At 48.8% G+C, this 26,496-nt stretch overlaps 1 protein-coding gene across 5 annotated transcripts in view; it reads left to right on the top strand.

Annotated features, from left to right (window-relative positions):
• TRAF1 (TNF receptor associated factor 1) overlaps positions 1-9,411 on the top strand; it is a 62,667-nt gene extending 53,256 nt beyond the window's left edge. For all 5 annotated transcript variants that reach the window (XM_030536131.1, XM_030536134.1, XM_030536135.1 and 2 more), the window contains 6 exons: positions 165-236; positions 3,690-3,755; positions 4,547-4,993; positions 5,499-5,676; positions 6,941-7,089; positions 8,397-9,411. In XM_030536131.1, coding sequence (XP_030391991.1) covers positions 165-236; positions 3,690-3,755; positions 4,547-4,993; positions 5,499-5,676; positions 6,941-7,089; positions 8,397-8,615 — 1,131 coding nt within the window. In that variant the 3' untranslated portion in view covers positions 8,616-9,411. The remainder of the gene's footprint in view (positions 1-164; positions 237-3,689; positions 3,756-4,546; positions 4,994-5,498; positions 5,677-6,940; positions 7,090-8,396) is intronic.
• The last annotated feature ends 17,085 nt before the right edge of the window (positions 9,412-26,496 follow it).

Below are 26,496 nucleotides of genomic sequence, written 5' to 3'. Positions count from 1 at the left end.
CCGGAGGCTTCTCAGCAAGTGACTTCACCAGAGCTCACTTTTCTGTAAAATGGGGATGATATTATGTGGTACAGAAAGAGATTATATTTCATAGAGACCTAGGTAAGGAAGTATCATGATTTTAGCATTGTACCCAACCCTTTGTCCTCTTACTTTAATGACAGAAGCATACATGTGAAGGTAACTCATCGAAGGAACAAAAACGGATGCACACAGAAGGCCCATCAAAGGAAAAGGTAGGTTAAAATGTGAAAGGGCAATGTATTGTTTTTGTTCTGTTCCTTGAAGTGCCAGCTCTTCATCTGGCTGACCCAGGCAACTTCATGGCATCTCCATGTGGCAACAGTAGCTGGGAGCTTTTCACATCCTAAGATCAGTTGTACTGATTCCTTCCAACCACCCTCTTCTTATTTAGGATTTCTCCTAAAATCTTGGATGTTTTGTTTGTTTACTTCCTTTTCAAACACTCAGGGGAAACCTGGTGAACAATACAAGGGCTGTCCCAACACAGATGACACTAAATAACTTCTTAAAAAGACATGTACCTGTCATAAACAGATAATTATGGATTAATGTCTCTCTTACCTGTAAAGGGTTAACAAACAGGGACCCCAAACACCTGACCAGAGGACCAATCAGAAGACAAGATACTTTCAAATCTCATGGGAGGGAAGCCTTTGTTTGTGGGTTTGGGGTTTGGCTTTGTTCTCTCTGGGTCCTGGGCAGGACTAGAAGTGCAACCAGGTTTCTGCCAATCTCCCTGCTACAGTCTCTTATCTATTCAGAATTGTAAGTGAGAAAAGGCTGTCATAGTCTTTTAATTTGTTTTTTATTTCATTGGCATATGTGTACTTGCTGGAAGTAGCTTAAATTGTGTTTTTGCTGGCGAAAGTTTCTTTCTATTGTTTATAGTTGAAAGACCCTGTAACTTTTTACCATCTAAAGTGCAGAGATAAACCTTTTACTTTTTTCTTTCTTTTTATTAAAAGTTTTGCTTTTAAGACCTGTGTGATTTTTTTTCTCCTAGTTAAGGTTCAAGGGAATTGGTGGGGAGAAGGGAAGGATAAATTTTCTCTTTGTGTTATATTCACACAGCTTGTATTGCTTCTGGGTGAGAGAGAAGGTAACAGTCCTCTCCGTGTGGTGATTCAAGAAGTTGAATCAGGCGATCTCTATCTGTTTATGACAGTACCTTTGTGTGCAGAGGGAGAGGGCTGGATTCTAATCTCAGACACCTTGGTGTGATAGAGAATGGGTCACCCTTTAGTGCAGGGGTCGGCAACCTTTCAGAAGTGGTGTGCCGAGTCTCCATTTATTCACGTTAACTTAAAGTTTTGCATGCCAGTAATACATTTTAACATTTTTTAGAAGGTCTCTCTCTATAAGTCTATATTATATAACTAAACTATTGGTGTATGTAAAGTAAACAAGGTTTTAAAAATGTTTAAGAAGCTTCATTTAAAATTAAATTAAAATGCTGATCTTACGCCACTGGCCTGCTCAGCCCTCTGTCGGCCTGGGGTTCCGTTCACCTAGGCTGGCAGCAGGTTGAGCGGGGCCTGTGGCCGGGACCCAGCTGGCAAAGGGCCGGCAGCCAGAACCCCAGGCTGGCAGTGGGCTGAGTGGGGCCGGGGGCCGGGACCCCAGACCGGCAGCAGACTGAGCGGGGCTGGGGGCTCAGCCTGCTGCCGGTCTGGGGTTCTGTCCGCTGGCTCCTGCCAGCCAGGGTCCTGGCTGCCAACCCCACTCAACCTGCTGCCGGTCTGGGGTCCCAGCCCTGCCCACATACAGTGGGTACCTACCTTCTCCCTGGTTCTGGCCTATTCTCTGCCTCTCTCTGCACTGAGCACAGGGCTGGGGGTGAAGGAGCAGGCTGGGGGTTGGGGTTCAGGGTCTGGCCAGGAGCTAGAATGAGGAAGGGGGCTCAGGGTTGGGGCAGGAGGTTTGGGTATGGAGCGCTTACCTGGGCAGCTCCCATTTGATGCGAGGGGTGCAGGTGGGAATGTGGGAGGAGCTCCCGTTTGGTGCTCAGGGTGGGGATGTGGGGGATGCAAGAGTCCGGGCATAGGATGTGGGGGGCTGGGTATGTGTGGGGAGTGCAGGAATCAGGGCAGGGTGTGTGTGAGGAGGTTGCAGGAGTCAGGGCAGGGAGCTGGAGGTGTGTGAGGGGGTGCAGGAGTCAGGGCAGGGTGTGTGTGAGGAGGTTGCAGGAGTCAGGGCAGGGGGCTGGAGGTGTGTGAGGGGGTGCAGGAGTCAGGGCATGGGGTGTTGCGGGGCTGGGTATGTGTGGGGGTTGCCAGAGTCAGGGCTGGGGTCATGAGGGCGTGCAGGGGTCAGGGCAGAGGGCTGGGGGGTGGGCTGGGATCAGGGAGCGGCTCACGGCAGGGGGCTGGAGGGATATGCCCTGATTACACCCCCTCTTTCTCAAGGCCCTGTTCCTGCCTCTTCTCCGCCTCCTTCCCGATCTGAGCAGCAAGGGCACTGGGGCACCTCTTCTCTCCTCCCTCGCAAAGGTCATGGGTGGCAGGGAGGGAGAGGAGGTGGGTCAGGAACCCAGCACGCTGGGGGAAGAGGCAAGGGAGGGGGAAGCTTGGCTGCCAGCGGAGCCTGCCCTACAGCAGCAGCTGGCAGGAGCAAGCTTCTGTCCCCTGCCCCCGGCAGAGAGAGCGGTAGGTGGGGGGCAGAGAAGAGCGGGCTGGGCCAGGCAGGATGTTTAATGGCATGCTGCTGCCTGCTGAGGTCCCGGCTGTCGGCCCCGCTCAGCCTGCTGCCGGGGTTCAGCAGCGAGTTGAGCGGGGCCAGCGGCGGCTGCAGCGTACCATTAAACATCGGCTCGCATGCCGTCTTTGGCACGCATGCCATAGGTTGCTGACCCCTGCTTTAGAGTGTGTTGCAAGGCACACTCCTCCTCCATACTTCTCTGGGAACAGTGAAGTGAAGGATTTTGGGTTACTGGGCGTGAGGTCTTATTCTTTGTGGTGGGCTTCTGTAATATGGCGTGTGTGTATGTTATACAGGAGTTGTCATCTGCTGACGATTATGGTTTTATTATATTGTATTATTTTAGGGTCTGTGTTATACTGAGACTTGGGTGGGAGTCTTTGTATTTGTAACAAGGATATTTATCCTTGTTTTGTTTTTAATGTGTTTACAGCACATAGGGCTTGAATAGGCACTTGATTGCACGAATGTCTGTCTTGGGGGCAATCCACCACCTTCCCTCTTGCCCTGTATGTTAGTGGATTTCCCAGGTTTGAGTGCTGCAGAAAGTGGCTCTTTATAGTGACATATAAAATCAGCATTGCTTAAGAAGCTTGCAGGGCAGGCCATTGCTACAGGCATCCGCAATAGAATATAATTACTGTCAGCCTGGGCTAGATATGACCTTGGCTGTGGTCGTAATCCCACCTGCTCAAATTTCAGGACACGGGTGACTAGAGATGGAACCCAGGCCTCACACATGGCAGTGCATGACAAAATCACTTGGTCATCAGATCAGGACTTGGTGATTTGGCCACCAGTATGTAAATGAATTACCTTTGGTGTTGCTATACAGGGGTGGGGCCAGACCCTCAGTGAGATTCAATGGAACTACCCTGATTTACACCAACTGATGATCTGGACTAGTGGATTGTAGTAAATAATTAAACCTTTGAAATTAGTACTTATTTTGTGGCTGTTTTTAACAGAACCATTCAACGCCATTGAACAGCAAAGACGGTTGTCGGTTTTCTGAGATTGGCTGTTCATTTAGGGTGAGTAAAATACCGCCTGCTCCTATTCTGGAAGGTCTCCAGTAATGTACAGTCTCTACACTCCAGCTGCTGGCATGAACCAGCCAAGGCGCTAAACCAAGGATGGTTTCATTTGGTTGGTTTTGTTTTGTTTTGTTTTTTTGGTAAAGGGATAAAACTTAACCTCTCCTGGCAAAAAAGAAGGGAAGGGTGTGGAACTGGCTTTTGACTGTCACAATTCATAGGAGTGAAATTCAGCTGGGGACACTTTTTCCCCTGCAGTGTATCTTCTGCTCAGATTAAATGGGACAGTTCTGTAATTATACTTCTACAGCTATATCAGGTTTGAAATTCTGTCATGTATCAAACAGTGTCTGCAAGGTCACTGTATCCCCCACAGCCTTAACTGGTTTCTAAAATCTGCTTTGGATTTTAGTGTGCTCTTACTGCCTTGTAAATAGATATGTCTCATATATTTTGTGTGCAGTGCGAGTGTTAAATATTGATCGACTTGAGAATCTAGCTGTTTATTTGCATAGCACCTTGTTAAGTGGAGGAATTTTGAACAACTGTTTTCTTGTTAATGTAACATACATGTCATACACACACAATCGCCCAGGAGCTAGGCAGCCGGTTGCTCTCCTTTGAAATCTGGTGCTATGGAGTCAGACCTGTATCCTGAAGGCCTTACTTAGGTTTATCTCCCAACTCCCATGAAGTCGATGGGCATTTTGCCTGACTAAAGGCTAAATGAGGATTTGGCCCTAAGTCATTTATTTTAGTTCAATAACAGCATCTTCTCCTCCCAATAGGGCAGCAAAGAAAAGACAAAAGAGCATGAGAAGTCTGCAGTGGGGACCCACTTAATGATGCTGCTGCAGCATATAAAGCAACTGAGGGCCAGTTTGTTCCCTGTTGGTGGAGCTGCAAATGGCATCATCCCACACTTAGCCACAGCAGAGTGTAAAGTGAAGGGTTTGGAAAGAAAAGTCTCCGATCTCCAGCTCCAAGGGGCCCTGGAAGTCAGTGGAGATCTGGAAGTGGACTGTTTTCCTGGCTCATCTGTTTATGAGGAAGAGTCAATTCTGCAACAGCTTGTAAGGGAGAAAGTGATTTCTGAGCTGGAAAATAAGTTGCACGTGTTTGAGAATATTGTGGCGGTGCTCAACAAGGAGGTGGAGACCTCTAACCTAGAGATCGCAGCCTTTCGGAGGAAGAGTGGACTTGATCAAGATGTAATACAAAGCCTGGAATTGAAGGTAAACATTTATTATGACTATGTGTCTGTGTACAGTTTGTGTAGTGAGTACATATGCACAAAAATCATAGAGGGTGGGTAAGCATGGTCCAAACACAGGAGTGGGAGCCTGGAACTCTTGAGTTCTAATCCCATCTCCAAAACTCCATCTATAGCTTTGGTAAAGTTTTCAAACCTTGGTTTCTAAAGTAGACCTCTAAACCCATGTTTAGGCACCTAAAAGGTATGGAGAATTATGGGTGCTCAGCATTTCTTGGATTCAGGTCATAAGAGAGCAAGACACCTTGGATCAGATACAGTACGATCCTCTTGAGCCAACATTGTGCATTTTAAAAATTTCTTATCAAGGTGTTTTTAAAAGCGCGCTCCCACACACAACTCTCCATAGTGTGAGGGCACAGGTGAGAGTCCTTGCATTATTGAACTGCCTCTGTAGCAGAAGGCCTTGTAGAGACAACAGAGTGGGTTTGAACAGGGATTGTTTTTTTTTTCTTTTTTTTTTTCAGATTACAGAGCTGCACCGATGTCTGACACAGAAAGATGCAGGCCTGAGCAAACTCCATAAGCGTCTCCAGTCTTTCGAACAAGCGTCCTACGATGGAGTCTTTTTATGGAAAATTACAGATGTCAACAGAAAGTACCATGACTCTGTGACTGGAAGAGTAGTCAGTTTGTTTTCTCCAGGTAAAAAACATCAAGTATACACACTCTAGTAAAATTTAGCTCTTGAAAACCCAGCAATGCCTCAAGAGTGATGCTCCTATCTACTCTTTTGTACAGTGATTCTTTAAAATAGTACCCAGATCTAAGACATTATTTATAGAAGGACACATTAGTTCTGTCTGTTTATAATACAAGGCAAGTTCTGCTCTGTAGTTATAGTTTGACCCTCTCTACCTCATGATTGTAAGGGAAGGGTGCCCAAAGGCCAAAATACAGTGCCAAGTGCATAAGCCAAGCAGCCATATTTGATGCTGGGATATGTGCACCATGAACGGCTATGCGGATCCAGCTACTCTTCAGAGGCTACTTCAGCCTAATGTCACTGGTCTGACTGTAGCTGAATTCTAAAGCATCTGTATGCTGACCTTCTCTAGTGCACCTATAACTGCTTCTGCACGCTGTTAGCCATAGCAATGCATATGTGGAAATGGGATTTATGTTTTTTTAAAATTCCACTGCAAAAAATTGTTCTTGTGCCACGGGCACAAATAATAGCAGTGGGGCTGGAAACAGTTTGAATTACAGCCACAAGTCAGTTGTTTAATATACGAATGCTGGTATTTGGGCTGGCAAAAGCCATGTTGATGGAATTTTGTGGGCCCCATTTGGACCTGTAGAAAGGGAAGCCCCACTCTAGCCCAGTTGAAAAACTTGGCCTAGAAGTATTTAGTTCAGAAAATAAAAGGGTAAAAATAATATGGACAGTGCTGGATTTGATGTCGTCCAATAAGTATCTAAGAAGTGGTTGTGAAACATATGCTGTGCAGCCTAATGTTGCCCACAAGTTCTTATGTTGCTGCGCTGTTTGCTGTACATAGCTTTCATTTAAGTTTATTTGCCCTCTACCTGCTGCTAGTTACAGTGACATCTGCTGGATCTGCATTTTTTCATCCCAAGTAAAGTCATTTGATGTCACTCTGAGAATGCCTTGAGTGGCCACTGCAGTCATTCTCCCCAAGAAATGAAGTGATTAGATAAAACACGCTCTTGTGGGTAATTACAGATCAGCTTCACCAACGTATGAGCCATTAAAAGGACTGGACCTTCAGTGCTTGCAGTTGGAAATCCACAGGGTATTCTATTTAGTTTGCCATGCTCATCACCCTGGTCTCAGAGCACCTGTTGCATTTTAACCCTTTTGCATATGTCAGAGCCTAGGAATACAGATTTTTTCAGAGACTGTTGATAGGCTCTGGCCTGACTAACCACAAGTTCTAATTTTCAGCTTTCTACACTGCGAAATATGGCTACAAAGTCTGTCTGAGGATTTATCTGAATGGCGACGGAACAGGGAAGGGAACCCATGTTTCTCTCTTCTTTGTTGTCATGAAAGGGGAGTATGATGCTCTGCTTCCATGGCCTTTCAAACACAAGGTAAAAAGAACATACTTCTCGTGTTCATAATGCTGAGATGCTTAATTCCCCTTTACCGGTTTTTCTGCTGTGAGGTATCACAGCTTTTTTTTCTGCTGCGTAGAACATAAGGGTAAAGCAGCCTTCACACCTGATCCCACATTAGAAGCTCCCACAGATATCAGGCAGAGTCTTTCCACTGAGTTCAATGGAGCTGAAGCATTGCTTCATTCCCCTCTCCTATCACTACAAGCCATGCTGTAGTCAGGGGCAGAATTCCTCTTAAAACAGACTGGGATTGTACCCAAAGAGATTTGCTCCTATTGAGATTTCGTGCTTCTGCTCTGTAACATTTGCAAGAACCTAGAATCTCAACTATATCTTGAAACTCTGGGTTTGTTTTATCTAAAGCTTTGTCTGTGATTAAGCCAAAGCGTATCATTATCATTTCTATATCTAAATAGTACAGGAAGTGGCTAAAGCACAGGAGGTGGAGTCAGAAGATCTGTGTTCTGTTTCCATCTGTGCCATAAACTCCTTTGGGTGATCTTGGGCATGTTCCTTACCTACTCTGTATCTTATTTTCCCGAGTTGCACAGGTAGCTTGACGATCAGCAACAATAATAAAGGAAAGAGAGAAAAAGTTTAATGTGGTTCTGATCCCTGTTTTAACATTGACTCTGATGTAGCAATAGTTCTGTAAGTCTGTCATATAAATAACCATAGTGCCAACCAACCAGCCAAGGAGAATAATGAATAAACCTTCAGAATTCATAGCACTTTTAAAAGGTGTTTTTATATTTTATATTTCAAGCTAAATGACAGTAAGTTAATAAAAGTAATAATGAGCAGGGAAAATTCTAGACTGTTTACTTTGTTCATCCCTCCTAGACAGCAAGTTGAGCTGTCTAGTTCAAATCCAAACCACAATAATAGAGTTACTGTAACAGTCTTAACAAAATTCATGCATTATTGTTCATAATGTCAGGAGAGGGGGGTAAGAAGGAAAGTTTTTGCATCCTGTAATTCTCCACCTAGACAGAATTTTGGACTTCCTTTTATTTTACAAGTAGCAAAGTTTTTAAACATTTGAGCTAGGAACCATTGTAATCTCCCTTGTTCTCATTAGCTGACCTTGCCAGCTAGGAAACATTTGTTTTAGTTTGCATTTAGTTTTCGATAGAGCATCCAGCTGTTTTTGTAGCACATTTGCACTTGTCAAAATGCACAGGGTCCAAATGCTTTTGTGTCTTTGATTTTTGTTCGTTTGTTTGTTTTGAAATGCAAGAAATCATTATTGTTCCTGTCTTCCCTCAATTATTTTTCAGGTCACGTTTATGATGCTTGACCAAAACAACAGAGAGCATGTAATTGATGCTTTTCGTCCAGATCTGACTTCTGCTTCATTTCAAAGGCCAGTGAGCGACATGAATGTTGCAAGTGGCTGTCCCATGTTCCTCCCTTTGTGCAAATTACAGTCACCCAAATATGCCTATGTCAGAGAAGACACACTTTTCCTTAAGTGTATTATTGAAACAAATTCATAAACCCTGGAATAAGGGTACTTGCCAATACACCCATGGAAAGTCTGTCTAGGGAGAGCCTTCAGCTTGAATCCTTGTGTGTATTTTCATGCCCACACAAAATCCAGTGAGTCAGATCCTGCAGCTCCACTGACGTCATCTACACCAGCTGCAGATCTACCCATTGTGTTTACTTTCTCCATAGTGTCTTAGGCACATTGCCTCATGCCACCAGTGCAAGTGCTATGTTGTTGGAAATGATCAAAATAGTGTTTTAAAAAAACTCAGTTGATACTCTTAAATTCCAAACTGAGAGATAGATTCTAGTCAGTCCCAGCACAGGTGCACGTGTGGGGATGGTAGAAGGAGCATGCCTCTTCTTCCCCAATGCCCACTCCTATCTCTTCACACATGTCCCAGGGGCTGACCAGATTCCTAGTGGAGCATAGTCCCTGCTCCTTTCTCATGCTCCTGTGATTGCCCGACTTCTAGAAAGAAAGAAGTGAAGGCTGAGCCTTAACTCTGCACCCTTTGTAGAGAAATGAGTATGCTGTACCCTCCCCAAGGATTTGTATTCTGTCTCTCATTGCATTGGGATTCAGATTTTCCAGTCAGTCACACATAGAGACACACGCATCAGCTAGCATAAATGGGTGTGTAACTTCAAAAGCGGTGGGTTGTGGCTGAATATTCACAACTTAAATTCCTTGCACTATATGATATGATTTTGGTGTTTATTTTATACACTGTAGAAATATTCTTGCACATTAGCCATGTGATTGTTGGTTTCAGCCAGATTTTATTGTGTCATATGAATCATGATGTTCTTCTTCGAGTGATTGCTCACATCCATTCCAGTTAGGTGTGCGCGCCGCGCGTGCACGTTCGTCGGAAACTTTTTACCCTAGCAACTCCAGTGGGCCGGCAGGTCGCCCCCTGGAGTGGCGCCGCCATGGCGCCCAATATATATCCCTGCCGGCCCGCCCGCTCCTCAGTTCCTTCTTACCGCCGTGTCGGTCGTTGGAACTGTGGAGCGCGGCATAGCTGTCCTCCACGTCCCTAGCTCTCCTAGTTTCTATCGCTTGTTTATCGCTTATCTCTAGTTCTATAGATAGTTGTTAATTAGTATTGTTAAGTAGATAGTTTAGTAAATAGCTGTTAAGTAGTTCCTGGCCGGGGGGCTTAGCCCTTCCCGGCACCGGGCGCCAGGCTCATGCCTGTTTCGCCAGGCTTCAAGCAGTGTGCGGCCTGCAAGAAGCCCATGCCTACCAGCGATCCCCACGAAGCGTGCCTGAAGTGCCTCGGGGAATCGCACAGATCTGACAAGTGCCGCATCTGTAAGGCTTTTAAGCCGAGGACAAAAAAGGAGAGGGATCAGAGGCTCCGAACTCTCCTAATGGAGGCGGCACTTGACCCGTCGTCGCAGACCGTGGTTTCGGCACCGGCACCGGATCGCTCCGGCACCGAGAAGACTCCTCGGCACCGACCTTCTCCGGCACCGGAATCAGTGCCTAGGCCGTCGAAGTCTAATACTCCGGCCAGGCAGACCCGGCTTGAACGCCCGGCCTCGACATCGGCCGCGGCGCCGCCGGCACCGTCAGCACCGTTGACTCCGGGCCCGGCGGGTCTGTTGAGTCCGGTGCCGCCGAGCTCCCCCATGAGATCTGGGGTTGAGATAATGGTCCCATCCACACCGGAGACCTTCGCCTCGGCTCGGGACCTTATTGCCCTGACGGAGCCTACTCGGCTGCCACCCCCGGTTCCTCCGGTGCGGGTCACGTCCAGAGGCAAGCCCATGATGTCGGCACCGCCCACGGACAGTCGTTCGCCATCAAGGCCCCGACGTCTTGGGCGCTCCAGATCCCGACGCCGCTCGCAGTCCCGGCACCGCTCCCCTCAGCGGTACCGGTCGCACTCGCGGCACCGGTCGGCATCGAGACGGTCGCGGTCAGGCTCCAGTCGACACCGGCACCGCGACTCCAGGAGCAGGTCCCGACGCTACTCGCCGCACCGGTCGACCTCCCGGCACCGAGCTGGTGGCAGGTCCCGGTCCCGATCTCGCTCGACCTCCCGGCACCGAGCTGGTGGCAGGTCCCGGTCCCGGTCGATCTCCCGGCACCGAGCTGGTAGTAGGTCCCGGCACCGAAGCGGCGCCCGGCACCGTGACAGATCCCGGTCCCGAAGCGGCGCCCGGCACCGTGACAGATCCCGGTCCCGAAGCGGCGCCCGGCACCGTGACAGATCCCGGTCCCGAAGCGGCGCCCGGCACCGTGACAGATCCCGGTCCCGAAGCGGCGCCCGGCACCGTGACAGATCCCGGTCCCGAAGCAGCGCCCGGCACCGTGACAGATCCCGGTCCCGGCACCGTTATGACTCCCGGCACCGGTCCCCGGCACCGAGACGATCCTCCGTGCCGGCCCGCGCAGACCCGTACCATCCAGGGTCGGCCCCGCCGTGGCCCTCCAGGCAGCCGTCCGTGTCCTCCCAGACGGACAGCGGCTATGCGCTGGGCACCGACCGGCAGGCGGCGCTGTTTGCTGATCCGCCGCTGCAGGACCAAGGCCCCCCACAGTGGGGATTCTGGACACCCTGGGCGTACCATCAGGCCCAGGGCCCCCAGCAGCTCCCTGCTAGGCCGGCGACTGCGGAGCGTAGGGCCCCTGAAGCCTCTTTGTCTCGCCCCCCTCCCTCCCCGGAAGGGGACGAAGGGTCCAAACAGCAGGACTCCGGAGACAGAGGCGAGGGCTGAGGAAGACCCTCAGTTGGACACTATTGTGCCTGGGGTCTCATCATCCTCCTCCCCGGATGAGGCGGTGGCGGGTACCTCCTCCAACAGTCCCCCCCCGCTGGATCTCAGGGCCCACCAGGACCTCCTCAGGCGATTGGCTCAAAACCTGAGTCTGCAGGCAGAGGAGGTCTCGGAGATAGAGGACCCAATTGTTACCATCCTCTCTTCCGATGCTCCCACCAGGGTCGCCCTGCCGTTTATACGGACCATTCAGGCCAATGCCAATACTATCTGGCAGTCCCCGGCCTCCATCCCTCCGACAGCGAAAGGAGTCGAGAGGAAGTACATGGCCCCTTCTAAGGGGTACGAATATTTACATGTTCACCCGACTCCCGGTTCACTGGTAGTGCAATCGGTGAACGATAGGGAGCGTCACGGCCAGGAGGCTCCGGCCCCCAAATCCAGAGAAGCCAGGCGGATGGACCTCCTTGGCCGTAAGGTGTATTCGGCTGGGGCGCTGCAGCTCAGGGTCTCTAACCAACAGGCCCTGCTGAGCAGATACGCCTTTAACTCCTGGGTGGCAGTGGACAAATTTAAGGAGCTGCTGCCACAGGATGCTCGCCAAGAGTTCACGGCCATCTTGGACGAAGGCAAGAAGGTCGCGCGCACGGCCTTGCAAGCCTCCTTGGACGCTGCGGACTCGGCTGCCCGTACCCTCGCGTCAGGAGTTACGATGCGTCGCATCTCCTGGCTGCAGGTTTCCGGCCTTCCGCCAGAGCTCCAGCACACGATACAGGACCTTCCTTTCGAAGGCCAGGGCCTGTTTTCCGATAAGACAGACCCCAGACTTAAGAGTTTAAAGGACAACCGGGTCATTGCGCGGTCCCTCGGGATGCACACCCCCGTGACACAGCGTAGACCCTTTAGGCCGCAGCAACAGCAGCACCGTCGGCCGTTTTCCCAGTTCTGCCAGCGGCAGGACCCTTACAGGCGCCGCGGCAGGAACGGGAGGCGCAGGCAGTCGGGGAACCAAGGGGGGCAGAACCAAGGCTCCTCAAAACCCCCGCCTGGTCCTAAGCCTTCATTTTGAAGGTGCGCTCGAGGGCGCAGTAACAGTTTCCCCTACGGATCCTTCCCCTCCGTTTTCCAACCGCCTTTCGTTTTTCCTCCCGGCGTGGTCCCAAATAACATCGGACCGCTGGGTCTTGAGCGTGGTGCAGACGGGGTACCGCCTGCAGTTTGTTTCGTTCCCTCCTTCCCGCCCTCCTTCCTCGTCCCTCTTCAGGGACCCCTCTCACGAGCAATTCCTTCGGCAGGAGGTGCGGACGCTCCTCAGCAAAGGAGCTATAGAGGCGGTTCCCGAAAACGAGAAAGGCAAGGGGTTTTATTCCCGCTATTTTCTGATCCCCAAGGCCAAGGGGGGCCTCAGGCCTATCCTCGACCTGCGAGAACTCAACAAATACCTCGTGAAGTTGAAGTTCCGCATGGTATCCCTGGGGACCATTATTCCATCCCTGGATCCGGGAGACTGGTACGCCGCCCTCGACATGCAGGACGCGTATTTCCACGTTGCCATTTGGCCACGCCACAGACGCTTCCTCCGCTTCGTTGTGGGGGCTCGTCATTATCAATTTGCGGTCCTCCCGTTTGGCCTGTCCACGGCCCCGAGGGTGTTTACAAAATGCATGGCAGTTGTCGTGGCGCATCTTCGGCGCAACCGTGTCCACGTGTTCCCTTATCTGGACGATTGGTTGATTCGGGGCACGTCGGAACAGCAGGTGTACAGCCATGTCCGCGTGATCACCGGCATGTTTGCGAGTCTGGGCCTCTTGATAAACACAGACAAGTCCACCCTGAGGCCCACTCAGAAGGTGGAATTTATCGGGGCCGTCCTGGACGCCACTGTGGGCAGGGCCTCGCTGCCTCGGCAGCGGTTCCAGACCATGGCGGCGATCGTTCAACGCTTGCGGTCAGCCCCGTTGACGTCAGTGAGGACATGTCTAACCCTGTTAGGCCACATGGCGGCGTGCACTTTTGTGACCGACTACGCTCGGCTCCGCATGAGGCCTCTCCAGCTGTGGCTTATCAGTCATTACAGACCAAGGCAACCGCTAGACATGTTAATCACAGTCCCCCAGAAGGTCTTAGATTCCCTCGGCTGGTGGGTGGACCAGTCCGTATTGTGTGCGGGTCTTCCCTTTCACCCGTCTCAGCCCTCGGTATCCCTGACAACGGATGCCTCAGATCTAGGCTGGGGGGCCCACCTAGGGACCCTGCGGACGCAGGGCCTATGGTCCCAGGAGGAGGTGGGGCTACATATCAACATGAGGGAGTTGAGAGCGGTCCGCCTTGCTTGCCAAACGTTTTGTCATCAGCTTCAGGGTCGTTGTGTAGCCGTGTTCACGGACAACACGACGACCATGTATTATATCAACAAGCAGGGCGGCACCAGGTCCTCCTCCCTGTGCCTCGAGGCGATACGACTCTGGGACTTTTGCGTAGCCCACTCCATTCACCTCAGGGCTTCCTTCCTTCCCGGAGTACGGAACACGCTGGCGGATCGATTGAGCAGATCCTTCCTGTCACACGAGTGGTCCCTTCGACCGGACGTCGCTCTCTCCATTTTCCGGAGGTGGGGTTATCCCCGGGTGGACCTCTTTGCGTCCAAGGGGAACAGGAAGTGCCAAGCGTTCTGCTCCTTTCAGGGCAGGGAGCCGGGGTCGATAGCGGATGCCTTCCTCATCCAGTGGTCGACCCACCTGTACTATGCGTTTCCTCCGTTCCCTCTGGTTCACAAGGTCCTCCTGAAGGTGCGCAGAGACAGGGCTCGTGTGATCATGGTGGCCCCGGCATGGCCCAGACAGCACTGGTACACCATGCTGCTAGACTTGGCCGTAGCCGACCCAGTTCCCCTGCCCCTTCATCCGGACCTGATTACCCAGGACCACGGGTCCCTCTGTCATCCAGACCTGCAGTCGCTGCACCTAGCGGCGTGGCTCCTGCGTGGCTAACTGGTTCCGAGCTGCGCTGCTCCACGCCTGTGAGAGAGGTGCTCTTGAGCAGCAGGAAACCATCCACAAGAGCCACATATTCGGCAAAATGGAAACGCTTCTCCTGTTGGTGCGTAGAGAGAAATCTCCGCCCTATGGAAGTTTCGGTATCCGAAATCTTAGATTATGTTTGGTCCCTCAAAGAACATGGTCTGGCCTTATCGTCGTTGCGAGTCCATCTGGCAGCTATCTCCACCTTTCACCCGGGTGCGGACGGTCGCTCCGTTTTTTCTCACCCGACGGTGTCGAGATTTCTTAAGGGGCTGGAACGGTTATTCCCTAACGTCCGTCCCCCTGCTCCAACCTGGGATCTTAACCTGGTGTTGTCCCGGCTCATGGGGCCCCCCTTTGAGCCGTTAGCTACTTGCTCCCTGCTTTACCTCTCTTGGAAGGCTGCCTTTCTAGTAGCTATCACCTCAGCTAGACGGGTGTCGGAACTCCGAGCCCTTGTGGTGGACCCCCCATACACGGTCTTCCACAAAGACAAGGTGCAGCTTAGACCACACCCTGCCTTTCTACCCAAGGTGGTCTCAGCCTTCCACGTCAACCAAGAGATTTTCCTCCCGGTTTTTTTCCCAAAACCTCACTCCTCAGGCAGGGAGCAGCAGCTCCACTCGCTGGACGTCCGTAGAGCTCTCGCGTTCTACATAGAGAGGACCAAACCCTTCCGCAAATCCCCCCAGCTTTTCGTGGCGGTAGCGGACCATATGAAAGGGCTTCCTATCTCCTCCCAGAGGTTATCCTCGTGGGTTACGTCCTGTATCAGGACCTGTTATGACTTGGCCCATGTCCCTACGGGCCGTGTGACTGCGCATTCTACCAGGGCGCAGGCGTCGTCGCTGGCTTTCCTGGCCCGTGTGCCCATCCAGGAAATCTGTCGGGCAGCGACCTGGTCATCGGTCCACACCTTTGCTTCCCACTACGCCCTGGTCCAGCAGTCGAGAGAGGATGCGGCCTTCGGAACTGCAGTGCTCCATGCCGCGACTTCTCACTCCGACCCCACCGCCTAGGTATGGCTTGGGAGTCACCTAACTGGAATGGATGTGAGCAATCACTCGAAGAAGAAAAGACGGTTACTCACCTTTGTAACTGTTGTTCTTCGAGATGTGTTGCTCACATCCATTCCACACCCGCCCTCCTTCCCCACTGTCGGAGTCGCCGGCAAGAAGGAACTGAGGAGCGGGCGGGCCGGCAGGGATATATATTGGGCGCCATGGCGGCGCCACTCCAGGGGGCGACCTGCCGGCCCACTGGAGTTGCTAGGGTAAAAAGTTTCCGACGAACGTGCACGCGCGGCGCGCACACCTAACTGGAATGGATGTGAGCAACACATCTCGAAGAACAACAGTTACAAAGGTGAGTAACCGTCTTTTGCACCGTGTCTTTGCTCTTACTAAAGGGAGGAGCTTGACTCTAGTAGGTGAGAAGAGGGAGTTCCCCTTGTGACCCTCAACACATTCCTACCTGCATCAAGAACCCCACATCCACTAGTTAAAGCAGCGGATAAATTGTATCTGTGGGGTTTTTTAAGTGCTCCATCACTTTCTGAAACTCCAGGGCAAGTGACTTTATTATACAGTATTTATTTATTTTATCTTTTTTCTCTATTTTTTAATGTGTTCTGATGGTGGGACCTTCCTCTAGGTCACAGTAATTTTTAAAATGTTGCAGTGAAAATGTTCACTAGAAAAGTTTGTGGCATTTATTTTTTTAAATAAAGCTAAGGAATGAATAACAAAAATTGTAAAGCTGGGAAGGCTGGCAGCTATTATATAATACGTATGTAGGGTTGAAATACAGCCCTTTATCCCAAAGAGAAACTTACAAACACCCCCTTTGTCTCTACCCCATTCTTTCTCCATCCCTGCTCCCCTAACCTCATAGCCTCATCATCCCCTGCTTTCTCCTCTTACGGGCCATTCTGGGTGGATTCAGTGCAATTCTTTTTGCTTTTGTTGCATGAGTTCCTGAACTTTCAGCCAAAACCATGCTAGCATTGCAGCCTGTTTATCTTAGGGTTTTCTGTAGCACCGATCACTATAGTGTCTAAGCACTTGGGACTTATTCCAATACTTATGCATGTGAGTAACTTTACACGTGAATAGCCCCTTTGAAGTCTATAGGATTTCTCACATGAGTAAAGTTAGTCATGTGTTTAAGTTTAGCCCCGGTGGACACTGAGAGGATTTTGAACTCAATACACTTTAACCACTGATTAAATCCTGTCATGGGTTCACAGACCCTCTCAGAGCTACAGTTACGCCCTGCTAAGAGCAAACTGTAAAATGGACACTGAGAAGAACAGAGTGAGGGAGCAAAACATCAGTGATGGAAGAAGAATGACTACATGGTAGCAATTAGCCAGGAAAACAGAGAAGACAATTCCATGTAAGATGAGGAAGAGAAGGTGAGAGATTGCAATTCTCCAATAGGTTGCAGAGCAGTGAATTATTTTTGGACTGATGCTGTAACTCACAAGATTGCAGTGGTAACTCATGTCCCTGTCAAATTGTTTGAAAGCCCAAATACTGCAAGCGACCCTCCTGGTGCCACAGCAAAGGAGTCTCTGCTTGGTACTGCAGTGCACTCCTGTTACATCCATGGGGCTGTGGAAATTAACTTTTACCGTATAGGTCAGAAGTGTTGCGAAAATCTTTCTGACGTCATTTAACCCTCTTCCATGGGAAATCCAATGGACAGGGATTGTGAAGGAAAATGCTGGAATACTGAAGTGTAATTCCAAAGATCTGCCAATGATTTTGAAATCTTCAAAGAATGAGAGGAAATTGTGCTGTGAAGCAGAAGGAGAAGCATGTCAAAGTCATTGGAAACTAGCATTTATCAATATCTTCTAGTGAACAATTTGGCACAGGCAGGAGACTGGACTATAGTTAAACTAATGGATCTTTTCTGTTGCTGATTTTTACAGTGCCTCTGGACTCTGCAAGTCAAGTTTTCACTAAAGCGACCTAAAGAGCAGTGTAATACGCCTTAATAGACAGTGCATTATTTATAGTATTAGTGAAGTGCAGGATGATGAAGGATAGTTAAGCACTGGAAAGAGGTTACTGAGGAGGATGTAGAATTCCCATTCTTAGAGGTATTTAAGACCATGTTAGACAAACTTCTGTCAGGGGTGTCTAGCTATACTTAGGCCTCCCTCAGCCTGGGGAGATTGAACTAGATGACTCCTTGAGGTCCCTCCCAGCCCGACAATTATATAACTGTATGAACTGCACTCCAAGATGTAGGGTCATAATTGCCTTTGTCACTGACAGGCGTTATATATGTTTGTTAAGAGGACAATAGATCTTTGAATAGAGTATAGAAAACAAACTGCCAAAGCACATCAGACTGTAGCTTTAAAACACTCCAGTACGTATTCCTATGGAATCTCTTTGCAACCTCCACTTCTCGTAACACGTTACACGTGCTAAGTAGCATCTCTGCACTTGGGATGCTTGGAAGTTGTCATGCATTTATCAGTTAATCTTGTGACTCAGTTCCACAGAGAAATCCGTATTCAGTAAATTAAAGGGCTTCAAGACTTGAAGTTTACAATGAAAGACGTTCTGGAGCCACTGTGGAATAGCCTGTTTCATTCACAGTAAACCAGCAGCGCTGTTTGACATGGGATTTATAAGGACTGAGTCTGGCTGACGTGATTATTTTAAAATATGGACTTTAAAATACTACCTATAAGTGCTGAATTTTTGGTCGTGCTTAGGAACGTGGCAGAAGGGTGGAAGAAAAAATAGCGCTGAGTTGTAATTAAAAACAACTTGTGTTAATATTGTGAGGAAAATCTGAGCCATTTACTTTTTATAGAAATTTATTTTAAAATTCACTCCTTGCAGAAAATGGTTATCAGATAATTCAGATGCAAAACAAAATATTTAAAGAGATACCGTCAGCACCCTAACATGTGAGTTTGGGCAGCAGGGGGCACAGAGTTCATAATATAGCCCCCAATCCTGAATTAGATCCGCTTCCAGGAACAGGGTTAAATATTTTCCCAAATCCCCCAGTGCGGTGCCTGATTTGTGAGAAGCAGGTGAAACTGTTAGTCTGCTTTTATTGTGCAAGCTGAAATACAAACCATAGTTAGACATGCAGCAAAAATGGTGAAAAGTTCTTTTACTCTTAATAATCTAAAGTGTTTTTCCTGACCCAGGGTGGATTTTTCAAATCCCTTGTTTTTATCTTGACAGTGCCCTTTTCAATAATTAGTTGTAATGAAATATCAAATTTCCAAAAACTGCAGACAAATAACTGAATAAGCTTGCTTATGAGGGAGTTGGGTGTTCTGTCTCTCTCTCTCTTTTCTAGGCTTAATATTTTCAAGCATGTTAAAAATGTTTTTTAGGGGCAGAAAAGTATTTTTCCTATAATATCAGTCCATATGACCGCTGTGAAGTAGTATGTGCGGAAAAAAAATTGCTCTGTGTAATTTTAGAAAGTGGAGTCTTTACATCAACTATCCATATTTTCATGCTGTTTATTTATTTCCTAAATAAAGCTAATTAATCTCTAAAAATGTGTGGGTTGATTTAAAAAATGGGGAGCAATTGACTGACAGTTATTGTTATAGCATTTTGTTTACAGACACAACTCAGCACCCATGTTGTCATTATTTATTTATATGGTAGTAGCCCCAACTGGGCTCAACCAAAGGAAGGCTCCTGTTATGCTCAGCACTGCACAGACACATACGAACAGAAAGTCTGTGTCCTGAAGAGCTTAAAATCTAAAGGAACCAGACACAGAGTCAGTGGGAGAAAGGAAGTGGTGTTGTCCTCCTTTTACAGTTGGGGAATTGAGGCACAAAGAGATGAAGTGAATTGTCCAAAGTCACACAGGAAGTCAGTGGCAGAGTTGATAACTGAACCCCAGAAGATCTCCAGAGTCCCATTCCAGTACCAGGCCATCTTTTCCTCTCTGGTGGATATTGGTGTGCAGGAGGGTGTTGTCCATCATGTAACATTTTTATTTGCTGCAATATTGGATACATTTAAATATTAGAAATCTTTTGTGTCTTTCTAAGCTAATACAAGCTAGTTGCTTCTGTTTCTCTTTTACTCAGCAGTGTGAGGGGAACCAGCTTCTGTCAGGACTGACTGTGTACAGACTTCCACGTGTTCCCCCGACAGGTTTGGTGGGAGGAGAATGACACAGGAGATCCCAGCTACCTGCAGTGCCCCTTCCAACTCCAAGCAGCCAGCACCCTGGAGAGGGGTGTCAATTGAGGGGGAGGGGAAAGCATGATGCACGGATGGCTGTCTCCCCTCCTGTATGCCTCCTGTTCAGATTGAAGGCCACGGGCACGTAGGGGAGCAGGCGGCCCACAAATCATTACTGGGGCAAACACCCCTCCCCACCCAAGAAGTGCTGCATTCTCCTGTGAACCTGTAACCCCACCTACATCGATATAGCTGCTCTGGTGGAACTGAGAGGAGACGCTGGTCCAGCGTGAGTGTGGCCTGGAGGAATACTGCAGGCTTTGGCTTTAGCAGGATCTTTTAAGAACCTCCTTGCGACTGCTGCAGACTGAAAGGGTGCTGGGAGCAGAGGGGGAGGGGAAAGCAGTTGATCCTACAAGAATTACTGCAGACTAAGATAATGGCAGAGCTCTGCTTGGTTGCCATGGGAGTTGAAGTTGCTCCATACCTGTGTAAGCCTTCCTTCGCCCTCACTGATTAGGGATCTGCTTCTGCACCAGGGCTTTTTAATTAGCTGCTCTTGCTGCTTTTATGTAGAGTTGGCCATTATTTCTCAGGAAGGATTTGCTGCCTTTTTATGCTTCGCTTTTTAAAAATTTCACTTGTACAGCTGTCAGCATGAAAAGAAACAGCAAAGTGACCTGTGCGTGTGCATGTGACAGAATAGATTCTAAAGGACAGAGAATGAGTGATTTGGAATTTCTATGCCTTTGCCTTGTATGATTTTATTATTAAAAATTATATTGATTTTCCAAATCACATAAATAGTGAGTGTTCTAGCCTAGAATTACTTTAGATTGGAGATTAAATCAAACAGAAGCAGAGCAAATTGCAGGAGCGGGGCCATCCATTCTGCCTGCTCACACCAAAGCAACCCCATAGGTTTCAGTGTATAAATGAGAATAGACAAAGGAACCTGCTTGTAGAGGCAAATCCGGCTGCCTCCCACCCTGACCCCTCCCCTCTGTGGATGTGGAGGTCCCACAGAATGGACGTGGGCAGGGGCGTGGCATGGGAGCCCATATGTGTGGCACTCAGCCATGGCTCCCTGCATGCTTTTGTAGGGAGAGGTCGGGGTGAGTCCCCAAGGGAGCATCAGCCGCTACTCCCCACTTAGAAGGGTGATGGTCAAGATATAAGGGGGCCTGTTTCACGTGGTGTGAAACTTTCCACTCATGCCCAGACCTAACCCTGCCTCACTTCAGCTGGGGAAGAACATGTCTGGTGTTCTGGACATTTGATGGTCAGCTGATACATGTTGACCTGTTTTCCCCAAAAAACCACATGAATATTTCCACAGCTTCACACCACAGGAGCAGGATAGCCTGGCCCAAGAAATCAAATAAATTAAATATTTTCACTTCTGATTGTAATGGCTGAAACAATATAATTCATGGCGGCAGCGTGGGAGATGGGAGTGAAATGCTCAGTAATATCTGTTCCTAGACAAGCCCATGAAAACTCTGAGAGAACATTAAAAGAAACCAGTTTCTTCTAACTACATGAAGTTCATGCCAGGTTCATTCATAAAGTGCTGATCAACTTTTAATACGTCATCAGTTGTCACATATAAGCAATGCACAAATAGGTTATACAAGGCTTCTAGGGTTTGATGTGTGTTTTCTCTCAATAAACTCAATGTCTATTTTGGCTAATTTTCCAGAGGTATATTTTGGGGGGGTTAAATTAATGCCCAGAGTATTTTTCAGTTTTTATCCATTAAAACAATTTTACAAGTTAGTTGTTGAAGCATTTTAGTTCTAATTTGACTTCTAGTTACAGTTTTCCAAGTGGGGTGTGCTCTTGGACTTAACATATAGGAAAAGCTATCAAGCTGCGTATTCAGCATGTACTTACTGTTTAACTTCTCAGCACTGATCAAGCTGTGGCTTCTAATGGCTGGCAAATATTGGCCTGTAGAAGTGTGGCCTCTACAGCATGCGTCCTGTGCATCCTGAATTTAAAAATCACAAGCAACGAGACCAATATCATCCCATGCTTGTGGGACTACGCAGATCCTCAGGGTAATTTTTGCAAGAATATCGTAAACAGGCATTCATTATATTGTGGGTCAGGCCTTCCTTGGGTGTAAATTGTAACAACTCCGTTGACATCAATGAAGCAACTCTGATCAACACCAGCTGAAGAACTGACCCCAGTGGTGAGGTGAGAAATCTCCATGTGAGGTAAATATTTGTGTAATCAGGTGGAGAGAAGGTAGAAACTGATGAGAGATTTGCCACTGTCAAGCCCTGAAACTGCAGCACTGTTACATCGCTGAGTGATAGCTTGACATTATAAGGAAATCAGCATAGAGCAAACACTGTCGGACTTTTGACTGAATCATTGGAATAACTGTCCATTCTTTCTTTGGCTTCGATAGATTTGAGGCAAGGCAGATCATGCTTGTCAAGACCTGTCACTCATTTGTCATGTGGAACTTTGGAGTCTGACTGTGAGCACTCTGTTACATCAAAGAAGCACAAAATACTCCACTCCACTAAGGAAAGAGAGGAATGAAATAGCAGCTGAACCACAATGTATCTTAGCAACATTTTTTTAGAACTCTCAAGAACTGGTTCAATAGTTTGTTTTAAGACTCCAGGAGCATAAACTTTACTATGAGCACAGGACGGGACCTCCTGAGTTCTAATCCTAGTTCTGATGCTCTCCAGCTCTTTGGTCTTGAGCAAATCAGTTAGTCTTTCCGTCTCAGTTTCCTCATCTGCGGATAAAACCTACTGCACAGCATTAACATAGTTGTACAGTTCTTTGATGGTTACAAATACTATGTAAGTATTATAAAAATGCTAAGAATTACTGTTCTCACCTGCATGCAGTTTACCAGCTTCTAATTTACTCCTTTATATAAGTGGTTACCTTTTAGTGTTTCACTTTTTGGATAGAGATCTTTGTAAGGCCAGAAGGAATAGCATAGACATTTAAAGGCTAGGTGGACACATTACAGAAATAGAATGATTTGGAAGCTGTATAGCGCAAACTCAACAACATACAGCTTCTGCACAGTTACACTCAAAATTGCCAAAGGAACATTTTATTTTTCATAGTGAAACAAATTAATATGGCATGGGAATGGCTTTTTATGTTTCAAAGGTTGGGGGGAGGTTATTTTGCAATAGCCTGATGATTTTATGATTTCTTTGATTTTTTCTTTTCTAATGGACTGTGATGACTTTTTTTCAGAACAAATCTTGCCAGAACTGCTGGCTGGCTTAAAAAAAATTTGACTTTTGACAAAATTGGAAAGTGAGTGTGGCTGGAAGGAGGCATGGTAGGTGTCTCATGTCTGGCTTTTAGCAAAGGGTTTGCTAGTGTCTTGCATAATTTCTTCCAGTTGGCTTGGAGTGAGCAGTGTCAGGGCTAGTGGATCATAAACAAAAGGTGATGATAAGCAGCATGTCTGGAGTTTTAGGGAGGCCTCCAATGCAGTGTCACAGGAGTTGGTGTTAGGTCTGGACCTGGATAAGATCGACATTCTTTATCTGGAAGAGGAGACATGTAGCACCTTAATGAAATTCACAGATGTTACCAACGTGAGTGAGCGTAGTGGTGCAAACACCAGTGAGGACAAAGAAATTACAAAATGGGGCTAGACAGGCTAGAAACAGGCAGGAAATAACAAAGGAAGGTTCATATGTCAAGGAAAAATACTCTGAACCAAATATTCAGTGGAAGGGAGCCACTGGAAAGCAGCCATGAGGGCCAGTAGAGGAAGCACCTGGGATACAAACTTGCAATGCAATATAAGCAGTGGAAAGGGTAAATTTGAGTTGGGGCTGCATGAGTTGAGACCTCCCATCATGTGGCATAGAGGAGGTGTTGGTTGTGCTCTAGGATTCTGGAGAAAGCACTCCTGAAATATGGCTCACAGTTCTGGGCACCTCGGCCCTAGCAAAATATTGGTGAATTAGAAGGCGATTGGAGAAAAGCAAGAATGAATAATTAGGGGGCAGATGGGAATGATTTAGAAGGGAAGGTTAAGAGAGCAAAGTATGAATCACTTGGCTAAGTGAGGGCTAATCATGTACAGATACTTGTATCCTGCAAAGCACCCCTGGGAAGAGGACCTGTTAAGAATGGTATGTAGGACTGGGGGGTGAATTAGGATTAATGGGATGAAATAAATGAAGTGAAAATTTTAGCTCAAATGCATCAAAACCTCTTGGCAGTGACATGTATCAGTCTACAGAATAGTCTGCTGACGCCAGTGGTGGGAGCCCCCTCGCCTGGCTGGCACCTTTAAACCTAGGTTGGATAATGCACTAGAAGACGTATTGCAGGGAGGAATCCTGCACTGGCATTGGGATGAACCAGATGAGCTAATCGGGTTTAAACATCTCCAGTTTCTATGGGCCACCAATTCTTTTCTTGGTGTCAATTTGCTGCTTGTGAAGGCTAGAGCCAGACCCACTTTTCTGAGAAAGCCTCCCCACGCAGTCATAACCTACAGCACTCTTCTACTCCAGTCCCCCTCTGCCCTACCCCCCAACTCCACCCAGGACCGGCGCTAGTGTTTTTAGCGCCCTAGGCGCATGGCCATTTCGCCACCCCACGCGCTGCTCCCGCGGCTCCAGTGGACCTGCCGCAGGCATTCCTGCGGAGGGTCTGCTGGTCCCGAGGATCTGGTGGAGCTGCTGCAGGCGTGCCTGCGGGAGGTCCACCGGCTCCGCGGGACCAGCGGACTGTCCGCAGGAACGTCTGTGGCAGGTCAACTGGAGCCGCCTGCTGCCCCCCCGGCAAAATGCCGCCCCCCAATAATCCTGGTGCCCTAGGCGATTGCCTAGGTCGCCTAAATGGAAGCGCCGGCCCTGACTCCACCTGCATTTCTCAGTCTGGCCCACAGCATCCTCTACTGTTTCAGCCTTGATCTCTGCACAACTCTGCCTGCTCATGGCAAGCCTGACTTGAATGTTTCCATGACTCTCTAGGCCGGGTAGCCCCCAGCAACATAGCCAGTGCCCCTCAAATGTGACTGATGTTCCCCCTGCTATTCCAGTTCTAGGACTCCCCACTGCCTCCCCCAGTGCAGTTCTATCCTGACCTGCAGCACCCTCTGATCTCTGCTGTCCTACCCAGGGCTCCTGCACCTCTCTGCCAATCCATGTTATTCTTGTCAGCTCTGCTGTCTTGTCCAGATGCTGGAATTGTCACAACATTGAAGTTCTCGGGCACGTGTGAAACTTCTCGGCAATCTGTGGGGAAATACTTTTCTGATGCCATCGGAAAGGAGCTAAAACTTTTCCCAATCCAGGAGGAAGTCAGCTCCCACTGTGCCTACTTTTGCAGTCTCCACATCATACACTGATAGTGAGTTAGATGGGGTTAGCTTCCTTTTTACCCTGCGTGATATAAAATTTCAGAGATATGGGAATGGTTTTTAGCAGACGTGGCTGCGCAAGTCAGGAGAGCTTCATACAACAAGATGCTGGCTCTCCATATCTAGCTAAATCCCATAAGAGCCTTGCTATCAGATGTCACTGGGCAAAATCCTGCACTCCTATGTCCCCTGCCCATGGCCCTTGGCTGCTATGGAGTTACACGGTGTAAATCAGCACAGAATCTGGCTCACTGGACCTAGGTGCTTCACTTTCCATTCGTGCCACATGTTTCCTGATGACTTAATCCCAGCCTCAGTTGCATGAGGGGAAGGCAGACAATTTAATAACTGTAAAAGCTCAGCTGGATTGTTTTACGAGGCGTAGAGACTCGCAGGTCTGGATCCAAGCTATGGAACCAGCAAGAACGTATATTGCTGTTGCTCAGGTTCTTTTTGCACTGGACTGAGAAGTCCATCATGGGTGGGAAGTAGGGGTGGGAGTGGAAGGCTTAGTGAGCTGGCGACACAGGAGAAGGTACATGACAACGGTAATTTGAGGCTGCACTTTGAGATACAGAGAAACTGTGTCCGCGAGTGCTGGGGCGCAGTCCTCCGGTCGCTGTAGCAAGGCCACTCCTACATGGCAGGGATCGTTCAGCCTCTTCCCTGGCACTGAGGGCTCAGCACCAGGTTTGCTAGCCAGAGGCTTGGCAGTGGAAAGGCCAGCTGGAGGGGCAGAGGAGTGCAGTGATGCGAATAGCCAGCAGCACCTGCTTCTCTGCAAAGGGGCTGCCTGATTGGGGGTTGGCAAGGCACCCAGGGGAAGTGCTAAGTTTATTTTCTTCCTCTGTACAAGGGGCCCAGCACAAAGCACCAGGGGCCTGAGTGATCGATGTTTCAAACCCTGCGGTGCAAAACAGACGGGCAAAGATGTCAATGCTCTTCCCAGTCTACGAGGCCTGAGCACCCTGCCCAGCCACTCAGGAGAAGGCCAGGTAGCTAGGTTTTGCCAGGCCCCAGAAGTGCTCTCTCAGACCAAGAGCGGTGGGGTATGAGGTTACAACCAGGGAGGTTGGTACCCAGAGCCCATAGGTCACTGCCAGGGCTTCCACCTCTGGCTGCTACCCCTGGATCTCCTTCTCAAGGGGTTCCCACAGGGCAGGAGGAATCCTCTTCTAGGGGGTGGGGGCTGATAGCACTTTCTACCCGCCTGCCCCCTTTGCCTTCTGGCCAGGCTCCTTCCAGCATGCTCCTTTCCTGGCCCCTCGGAGAGCTCTTGGACCAAGAAGGAAGGTATAAACAGGCTGCAGGTACCAGGGGAGAGCTGTGAGCAGAGGCAGGGCCGCCGAGAGTGGTATCAGGCCCCAGTGAAAAAGTTTTTCAGGCCCCCCAGCAAGGGCAGACCGGCTAAACAGGGCCGACGAAGCCGGGCCCTGGGCCCCCTTCCGGACCGTCAGGCCCCACTAATTTGTACCGTTCTCCCCCCCCCTTCCACCCTGACCAGAGGTCCCCCTCTGTGTGTGAGAACTGGTGGGGTGGAGGGATAATCTGTTAGCAAGACAAGGATCAG

The sequence above is a fragment of the Gopherus evgoodei genome, chromosome 16 (genome assembly GCF_007399415.2).
Source record: "Gopherus evgoodei ecotype Sinaloan lineage chromosome 16, rGopEvg1_v1.p, whole genome shotgun sequence".
Classification (NCBI taxonomy): Eukaryota; Metazoa; Chordata; order Testudines; family Testudinidae; genus Gopherus; species Gopherus evgoodei.
Note: the sequence above shows the minus strand (reverse complement) of the source record. Positions and strands in the feature narration are given on the sequence as shown.